Raw genomic sequence first — 10,850 nt, 5'->3', positions numbered from 1 at the left:
ATTTTACTATTAAATTCTTTTGATATTTTATATATAATTTTCACTTGATTTACTAAGACGATATATTTTTTTTCTTACTAGAAGACCATCAGTGATGAAATAATTGCCAAAATCTTTATTGATAATATTTATCAACATCATGAATGTTTTGATGATATTATATCAAATTATGGACCATAATTTGTATCTAAGTTTTTAAAGTTATTTTTTGAGATATTTTTATTATTTCCATAAATTTTCTTAGTATATATTGATAAATCAATAGCCATAGGAAGTAAATCAATTAAGTCTTAAATAACTACTAAAAATGCATTGTCAATTACAAAAAAGACAATTAGATATTAAAATTTATTTTCAATTAAATTTGCTTACAACCACATAATTCATACATCTATTCAAGAAATTATATTTTATTTTAATTATGGTTTTTATCTAATATGAAATATATTTTCTATTAATAGATCTAAAATTCTAGATTTAAATAATTTAGTAAGCCAAATTACTAATATTTAAGCTATGTTAAAACTTTAATTGGTAGAAGCTCAAATATGCTATAAAACATCATCTAATTGTTAAGAACAAGAATTCAATAAATAAAAATAAATATTTTCTATTCAAAAAAAATAATTCTATTGATTATAAATTGAAACTACTAGCAATTATGAAGATATATCATGCTTTTTATACCTCTTTTAGAATCTTATAAAAAATCAACTATTTTGAAAAGATCATAATTGCCATAGCCCTGATCAACTTCTTTAGCAATTTTTTATAGAAAGGATAGAAGTAGTTCCAAAAGTTTTAGAATTTAACTTTTATAGACATATAAATTTTAAAAATCCAAAGATGGTTCTATTCTACCTCAAGATTACAAAACATCTTTTGATTTAGATTACATAATTAGTTATAAATAATTTAAAAAATTAATTTAATATTAATAAAGCCATCTCAATTAAACATTTCAAGCCATCAATCTTAACATAAAGAATTGGATGAACTAAGAAGATGCCAAAGAATATCTAATAGTTGTTTTATAGTAATCATTATCAGAGTAGAACTTATCTATAAAAGATATCTTGAAGCATATTTTAAAGAACATTTTTGCAACATAGACACAAAAGTTTAAACATGGTCTATAATAGAAAACATTAATCACTATCATTGATTACAAAGATTGATGAATCTTTTGACTTGCAAAAGTTAACTTAAGTATGTAACAAATATCATGCAATATCTTGGACTTCCTTCATCTTTGATTAATTTTGACTTTATCCCTTCTTATGGAACTTAGAGCCAAAGTGGAAGGTGATTTTACAAATATATAATATAAAAAGTTTCTACTTGGTCTTAGAAGATTTTTAAAGACTCCAAATAATTTTGAAAAGGCTTTAGGAGATTCTAGTAGGTTTAAAGAATTTCTTTTAAGATCCTAGAAGGTTCTAGAGGATTTGAGATGGTCATATAAGGTTCTTAGAGGCTAAGTTATTTTTAAAAGTTGGTAAAGAAGGATCTTAGATTTTCTTCAATTTCAAGCATCAAATAAACTCCTAAAGAATCTTCTTTATACTTAGTATATATAAGAATTGAGACTAAAGAGATCCTTAGTCTTAATAATAAAATATTTTTACCTAAGCTTGAATCTTTTAGTCTTGTACTTGTATCTTGTTGTAGCTCCTTACTTGTGATATAAAGTAAACTTCTTTTGTTTCAATTCTCTAAACTTTTAGAGTCTTATTCTACTTAATTAGTATATCTATAATAATATGTTTATCTAGAAAATAGATAGTTATAACCTATAAAAATGATTTTTTCTTATTTTGTTATAAAATTAAAAAAAAAATTAATAGAAGGCTTCTAATCATTCTTTGAATCAAATATAATAAAAAAATCTAAGAATTATAATTATTAAGTTTTTGTCTTCACCTAAAAATACTAAACTCTAAAAATACTCATTGCTTTAAATCCAACAAGAAACGACTTAAAGATCATCTAATTTGTTTTTTTATTTTTTTAATTTGTAACCAATGTAAGATAAAATAACTAAAATCTAAAAATTATTCTTGGATTGTAAAAATTCTATGTTAAGTTTTTTAGAGATTTAGAGATTATAACTTTATGGCTATCTTGAAATTAGAATTATTATCTTCAAAGTATCTTTTGTCTAGAATACAACATATTTTTATTAAAACTATATGCTATTTTTTTATATAAAAATCCATCAAAAATAAATATTAAGATTTGATATCTATAAACTACTTATAATCTAAATCATTTTAGATATTTGAATTTATATTTAACAATTTAATCATCAAATTTTAAAATATAATTTGAATTGCATAATAATAAACCTCCAAAATTTCTTTTAAAACTTAGTGATAGGATTTTATATAAGCCTCTATTGTAAGATCCACATTTATAGCTATTGTACATTAACATTGTGTCTAAATTGTTTTCTTTTGCCATTTTGTTCTATAAAAGGTATTTATATTATATTTTTGTCTTAGCTATGAATTTATTGTTGTTATTTCCATCTATTTTTTATGAATAGAACTAATTTTCTATTTTTGGCTTTACCATGGTATTTTAAAACATCCAATTAGTTTAAAAACCTTGTATAGTCTTCAAATCTTCCTCTATTTTTTCATAATGGCTCTCAAGGTGGTAAAACTTAATTTTACTAAAGTCTTAAAAACATTTCTTTAAAAATTCCTAAAATGTTTTTATAATGTTAATATCAATTTAAAGCTACATTTTTCTATCTTGATAATTTTTTATAATAATAAAATTAATTTAAATCAATTAAAAATCCTATTTGTATTTAAAGAACTAATTTTAAAATCCTATTTTTATTCAAACCTACAAAATGTACTTGAATATTTTCTTTTAGTTTAATCCCAAGTGAATGATTTTGTTTTTGCTCTAATTAAAAGAATGTTTGAAGTCAAAAGTCAGTACCTAAAGTATTGACAGTCAAGTCAACAGTCAATGCAGAGTCTTTCTTTTTCTTTTCTTTTCTTATCTTTTTTGTCCATATTTCACAAACAATTACCATTACTTCCAACAAAAAAACTTCATGCATCCCACATTTTGACCTCACATCGATTTTGTCTTTAAACCCCTTTTAATTCAAAGCAGCATGAAACAGTGAGGCTAGACCCAGTGGTTCAGAGTGAAGTTAAACATAATACTTTGTAGGTTGTATTTCAATTTATAGTTTTATGTTTCAACATGAATCAATACCATCTTGTTCTGAAGTAAATCCATGATTGAAATACAAGTAATTATCAGATTCTTCTCTGTTAGAAACAACTGAGTTGGTTTTTGGTTGGTCAATCAAATCATTACAAAAGACACAGATCTTCTTTTGGTATGGTTTATGTTTCCAACTGATATACATATCAATGAAATGAAATTGAGATTAACAGATATTTCATGTAACTGCAAATCTATGCATAACATGAAACTTCACATCCGGATTTCTCGACAGGATGTTGGAACTTTGACTGCTCATTCGCATGGAGCACCGACACTGTCCTCCGAATGCGCACAGACGCACGAGAGCATCGACGGCGACGTTATTCACCGACACTTCTGACAGTCGAACACGATGACTGAGAATAGGGTGTATCGATTCAGCAGTCTGCGCTAAAAGTCCTTCACGTTGCGTCGATCACACGATCTGTGCACTACTTTCTAGATTCATCATCAGTGTTCAACCTCATGCACTCTCATATGTGTACGACGAGAACTAGTCGCAAACTGATGTGAAGAAATTGGTTTCCTGAGTTATGGTTTGATTCCCATTTCTCGCTTTGAGAAGCGAGAAGGCAGCATTCTACCCAAATCTGCCTGCTAGCGTTGATCATGCTTTTGGGTTCCTGGAGTAAAGCTTGCCATGACTGCTCCTTGTTGCTGAATGAACGTTCGTGCAGTGTCCTTGCAGGTTGTGTGAGCCCTGTTCGTAATTCCCAACAGTATGCCAATCTGAACATTTCGACCCATAGGTTGTTTGTCTTGGATGGTGGTAAAGTAGATATGGGTTTTTTTCACGTGTTACAGTTTTTGTGGGTATCTAAGTATTCAAGCTAGGGTGTGGGATGAAGGACCGACACATTCGATTACGTTCGCAAGTTTTGATGAGAGCCTAGCAACGTGATGTGTATGATCAAAGGCACTGCATTGAGAAAACGCAGAACTTAAACCCTTGTAGATAAACTAGCGTACAGGTCTTCCACGTATGGTCGAGAATCCTACTCTACATTTTGGATCAACTTGAAACTGACATAGCTTAATTCAAGGAGCCAGTTTGTTTCTCTAGGAACCGTTGGTGGACTTTTCGAGTCCATTAAACCTTTACATCTGGGAATGGCACGTGATGCCCTCTAAGGAGTTTGCTGTAATATTTGTTTCCCCGGTGATCTTTCTGCACCACCACAATAGTCTTATACAAAATTCTTCAAAGATCAACTTCGAAAAAAGAGTCGAGAAGAGAAATTTCATCCTGCTTGCAACGAGGCGCTTTCGAAGTGCTTCTGGCCAACTTATTGCCGTAGTCTTTGTCTGCAGAACTCGAGCGCGACAGTGCTTTCGCAGACGAGAAACTGCGCATCACAGACTGCTGAGGGTGCATGCCAGGTTCACGTTGATAAGTTTGCGGCCACGCGGATGGTTCTGAAGGATTCGATGGTGCAGTTATAGGCTTAAGATTCTCTTCTTGTGGTAAACGATGCATAGACATTGTCGACGCTTGCAAGCAAAGCTCGAAGTTGAGGACTCCCCGCTGCTTTCCCGAGCGCCTAAACACCTGCATTTCCAAGAGAAACGTCATTGCCTAGCCAAGTTTGTCGACAAAGCTTGAAGATGAATATTCTGGAAAATTTGGAAGTCAAACATGGGGAGATTTCAGTTGTAAATAGATGGGTGTGAATCGAACCGGATGTTGCAGAAATGGCACATGAACAGAGGCTCCTTGCGACCCCTTCAGTAGGATATCAGTCATGTCAATCTTTACGAATCCGATCGGCTTCGTGGACACCAATCCTTGCCCGAGAAGTTCAATATTCAAGCACTTTTGTTGCCCTAGGGTCCGCTCGTCAAGAGTCACGGAGATGGTGGCATTCCAGACAGGGTTTCGGCCATGGTTTTTGTCAAATGGAGAGGGTACTCTCACACCTGGGTCCATCCATGCGACTGCGTAAGCTGCCGATCTACTCTTGTGCACTTTCTTCAACCCGTTCGCGGATTGAAGCACTATGTCCAACTTCCTTGTATTCAGTTTCATGTTGAGGAATTTGAAGACTTTCACGGGGTTTCTGCTTGCGATTTCTATGCAAAGACTCTACACTCGTTCGCAATTGGCACAAGAAGACAGAAATAAGGGCCTAACTTGTGAATACGACCCGAATTGACTTATGAATCTCCTCTCACACTGGCTATGTGAAAGGCTGGGAGAAGTCTTTCGAACTCACCGACGCTCGGTAGGCATCAGAAACTAGAACTAAGTTGAGTCGCAATTCGTGTCGAAGTTTTCTAACCAACTAGTTTGTCTCTGACAGGATTTGGCATGAACAATATTTGTGTTGCAGTCTTTGAACAAATTCCAAACTTATGTACTTGAAGGAGCCTGGCAGTCCTCAGTATCGGAATTTGAGAATACGTACTTCTGCAGGAATCATCACACTCACTCGGAAATTGTGCTATGCAAATCGTGGAAAACAACAGTGTTGGTGGAATGTCCCGCAACCTTTCTTGACAGGTCTTAGTTCTTTACACTCTACTTTGCTTTGTTTCAACCTGCGTCGAGTCCATACAACATGTCGTAGCCAGTCAGATGACTTTCTGGTTCCATCGGAGACTCCCTTTCCTATGGAATTATGCATTCGACGTGGACCATGGTAAGGGACTCAAGAGCCTGATATGAGCGCAGCGGGTTGTAATGAAGTCGGTCAGCCATCATCGACCTTTGCAAACCTCAGCGAAGTCTTCGTCCAGGGCAGTGGGTATCGTCACGCATCTTGTGCGCACACCATGAGGATTCCCCAAGAATGATACCTCACCAAGGAAGTCAACGGACTTTTTCGTAGCGGCTTTTGAATGTCACTGCTCACCATCAGAAACTGAAAATTTTCTGAACCTCGGATTGATAATTATGTCAACAAAAGGAACTATAAGTAACAAGTTTTCTAACTCCATAATGCCGTTTGAGAATACCTTCTGCTGAGTATCCGTACTACAGCAATAACAGGTAATTTCGAAGACTTTCAAGAGACTCTGTTGAGAATTTCACTCAATTACATTTGTCTCATGACAAGACTATTTTATACATTTGTGTTATCCTAGCCACATAATCAAGTTTTGCCCTAACCCTAAGTGCAACATAGAGGTGACATGGCAATATGGCTGACATGGATGTAAGGAGGTGACTCAGTGGCATTGTGGCCAAGCAGGTAGTGATATGAGAAAGACAAGTACATCATTTGAAGGTGGTGCAAAATGAGTTTATTGCTCCTGAAGTGATGCAAGTTGGAGTTTGCCAACACCTCCTCACAACTTGCATCCATGATTTATTTTTCAATAGCACATTTTCAATTCACTCCAATCAATGCCATTGATTAGCTCAGCCATATATTGGAGGATTTTTTGCAAGTGAGATGATCGCTACTTTGTTTTTATATCTTCTCTTTTTGGTTCTCTTTTATCTTGTAGAAGCAATTGATTTATTTTTGTTGCATTGCTTTGTTTAGTTGCAAATTTTGCTCATTACAATTTGGCTTGTATTGTTGATCCTTCAATGAATTTGTGCATCAATATTTGGTTTGTTGCTTTCTAGATTGTTGATGCTTGTATTGCAGAGTAAAAGTGGAGAAAGAATTGAATCTCTCACCATAGTGGTTGTATCTTTGTCAAAGGCACATTCAACTCATGTGTTGAGAGCTAGGATTTTGTGAAGATTTAATATTCAAAATTTCTATATAGTATGTCAAGGTTATAGCATAAGTATCTTTACATCTTAGTCACAATATACGATGCACATATAGGGATATTGAGGCATGGAATTTAAAAAATTCAAAACTTGTGCAGAAGTAGAAGAATACATTTGTCTAAAAAGCTAAATTAGATTAGTTAAGTTTAATCTTCTTTTGTATATCTATGCTGGTATAATTTATAGTCTAGTAATTTTTTGTAACTATTATGTCATCCACATATAGTAATACTATTGTGTAGTTGTCACTTTTAATTGTAAAGTACATGTTTGGAACTTTATTACTTTTTTATAGATTTTGGTCTCATAAATAGTTGTCAATTTGTCCATATCAAGCTTTGAGAACTTGGCATAATCTATATATTGTTATTTCTAGTTTGTAAACTTTATCTTCATTTTTTCTTTTTTTTTCTTTTTTTTTGAAACCTAAAGGTAGTATCATATATATTTCTTCCTCAAAATTTTTACTAAGAAATAATATTTTAATGTATAAGTGTTGTTGCTTCCAATTTCTTTTTGCTACTAGTTCAATAATAGTTTTGACTATTATCCATTTGACTATAAATATAAATATTTTAAAGAAGCATATATCTTCCTCTTATTCAAAGCATTAAGCTATAATCTTAGCTTTGAGTTTCTTGATTTTGTTAATTGGTCCTAATTTATCTTAAAGATCTACTTGGCTAAGGTTAGGATCTTTCTTTTAGATAAATTTTTTAAATTAAATAAGTAAAAATAAAAATAGAATAAGTTATATTGAAGGAGATATTACTTAAGGTGAGTTACTATTGATGAAAAAATTGGCTCTTGGTGTGTAAGAAGACTAAGAGATAAAGTAGATAAACAGACAAAGATCTTAAGGATTGTATTCTTTTATACATGTTTAAAACCTATCATAGTCTCTTGAAATACTATGTCTTGACTAATACAAATTCTATAGTATATAGAATCAAATAATCCATAGAATTTAGTTTGAATATCATATCTCAAAAATATATACTTAATTTAGTTGTATTTTTTTTAGAATGTGAAGATAAGCAACTAATTCAAATATTTGCATGTAGTCTACATGCAATTTGGTTTTATTGTAGAATTGTTCTAGAGTTATACCTTGATTTTTTCTAATAGAACTAATGTTTACTACATGGTTAGTATAGTAAATAACTTCAATCCATAGGTAGGCTAGTAGTTGACATGCAATTGACTTCAAGTGTATTCTTTCTACTATGTTTTGGTTTTTCTTTTTGATGACTCCATTCTACTATGAAGTACATGCCATGGTGAGTTTCTTTTTGATTTCTTGTCTTCTTAAGTAGTCATTAAATTCTTGTGATAGATAATCTCTTTCTTTGTACATCCTTTGACATAGTATTTGATTTCATATTTCCTACTCTACCTAGTTTTTGAATTTCCTAAATTTCTTAAATATTTCATCCTTACTTTACAAGAAGTATATACAATTCTTTTGAAAGTAATCATCAAGGAATACTGCAAAGTATTTAGAGCCTCTTAAGAATGGTGTTTTTATAGGTCCTATTAAATTTTAGTACATAGATTGTAATGCCTTTTCTATGCAATGAAATAAACTTTTTAGAAATCTTTCTCAATGATGTCATTCAACCAAGCAATCTTTATCCATCTCTTATAGTGTATAAAGTAGGGATAGACCTTGTTTTTGGCAAGCTCTCAACAAATATTGTAAAACAGCATAATATAAGCATCCAAACCTTTTATGCTATAGCATAGCATTGACTTTATTTGTCATTCAAATTACTTCAATGATAAATGGTTTTAATGCTTTATCATAAAACTCATAAAGTCCATTCTACTTATTTTTTTTTCCTTAGGTAGTTAATTTTTTATTTTGTTCTAATATCAAATAATGTTTATTTTTGAACATAATTATCTTATCATAGTTTGTCAATCTTCCAATTAAGATCAAATTGTGATCCAAGATTGAAACATATAAAATATTGTGAAGATTTATTGCAATAGATATTGAAGTTATATAAGCAAACCAGCAGCTTCATTCTTATAGAAGTTTCTAAATCATTGTTTGTTGAAATTGTATTACTAGGGCTTCTTCTTATTCCAACTTTTGCTCTCTTATAGCCATGTGGTGAGTTTCAAAAAGCTCATTGATAATGTCTTTGAACATTGATTGTATCATGTAGATATGGCCTTGAATCACCATTTTGTAGTTTTGTGGTAGTTTGTCGAGGATTGTATTTATAAGAGTCTTATCTACAATTTTTTTATCAAATGCCTTTAATTGATTTTTCATATCCTTTGCCTCCATCAAATAAGTATTAATGTCATTTCCTTCCTTTATTGTCATTCCATTTAGTTTGTTGGTCAATGACATGATTTGCTATTGATGTCTTACATAAAATGTTCTTATAAATATGTCCTGTAAATCTCCAAGATTGATGTATTGAGAAATTGTGCCTATCAAACTATCTATGACCGTCATGATAAGACCTAATAGGGCTCTTTGCTTTACTTCTACAAGATAAGTTTCTATATAAATTTTTTCTCATATAGTGATAGAAAACAATAAAACTATCGACTTGGTTTTTATAATATTCTACATATTCTCTCTCTTGACAATAGCAGTCATCTTCAACTTCCAAACAAAATAGCTTTGTGCTCCAACTAGTTTGCTCGACTCTCATACTCTACAATTTGTAAACTTCTATCTTCCTTATGCCATCCCTTTTGTACTTTCTCTTTCTACTTCCTAAATTAAAAGCATGGCTCACCAAATCTAAAAAACTACCTTAACAACGCTCTAATACCATGTTGAGAATTTCACTCAATTATCTTTGTTTCACAATAAGTCTATTTTATACATTTGAGTTATCCCAATCACATTATGCGGTAATTGCATTTTATCCTTATGCTAAGTACAACAAGGAGGTAACATGACAATATGGCTGACATGGACGAGTCATGATGACTTCGCATGGAATCTGACATGGAGGTGACTAGGTGACTCAGTGGCATTGTAGCACAAGTGGGAAGTGATATGAGAAAGTTGAATGCATCATTTGGTGGTACAAAGTGAGTTCATCCCTCCTAGAGTGATGCAGGTTGGGATTTGCTCACAGACTATCCATGGACTATTTTTCTCACGTACACTAAAATTAGATTTCTACATTCTGTTCTAATAATGGTATGAGTTATTACAAGATTTAAATTAGTTCAGCTTCTGTGTTGGTGTAACAGACTTGCACTGCCCTTGTGCTAGTGCCAAGAGCAAGGGCATAGCAATTCACGATGAAAGTTGTTTTTTGATGATTACTCAAATCGAGTAAGTAATGTATGTACAGGAAAGCTATCGCATTACGTTGCAATGGCATGAGTAAAGCACTCAGTGAAATTGTTTGTGGCCTTTTGTTGAAAGAGGAAATTCGAAAGTTCTTGCAGGATGATAGTGGTTCTAGCATCTAGGCCTCTAGTCCTCCAAAGGTATTATTCAATCATTTTCACAAAAGAAAGGTGCTTCGTAACAACATGATAGAGACGTTATCTTCCTCAAGCAATAAACAGTGGTGAGTGCATACATCGTTTCGTCGGTTGGAGGCGTCAGAAAACCCTCCAGGCACCTAGATGACCGGAACCCAGATGCAACAAAACCACACCACTGATGCATTCATGTGACCAATGTCAACCAATGTACCCTGTCGAACAAAACATCATACAAAAACTCGACACTTCATACTGACAAACCATCTTAATAATCGCGTCGACTGAAGCGTAGCTCCAAGAAACCCCTAAAAAATCTCACCTCCACCACACCAAAAACCCGTCAGGGAGCTGAAAGACATTTAACGAAAGGTTTGCAGTGATCCCTTCACAAGCATCA

The 10,850-nt window shown here is 32.5% G+C and overlaps 1 protein-coding gene across 1 annotated transcript; it reads right to left on the bottom strand.

The window, feature by feature from the left end:
* Window positions 1-4,158: 4,158 nt before the first annotated feature.
* LOC112286544 (uncharacterized) lies at window positions 4,159-5,792 on the bottom strand. Its single transcript, XM_024528498.3, has 2 exons — window positions 4,934-5,792; window positions 4,159-4,804 (listed from the first exon to the last, which is right to left on the bottom strand). Exons 1-2 carry the CDS (start codon window positions 5,279-5,281, stop codon window positions 4,457-4,459), a joined length of 696 nt encoding a protein of 231 aa, XP_024384266.1. The 5' UTR covers window positions 5,282-5,792; the 3' UTR covers window positions 4,159-4,456.
* Between the last annotated feature and the right edge of the window lie 5,058 nt (window positions 5,793-10,850).

The sequence above is a fragment of the Physcomitrium patens genome, chromosome 9, assembly GCF_059467195.1.
Source record: "Physcomitrium patens ecotype Gransden chromosome 9, ASM5946719v1, whole genome shotgun sequence".
NCBI classification, from domain to species: domain Eukaryota; kingdom Viridiplantae; phylum Streptophyta; class Bryopsida; order Funariales; family Funariaceae; genus Physcomitrium; species Physcomitrium patens.
This window is presented reverse-complemented; position numbering and strand designations above follow the sequence as displayed.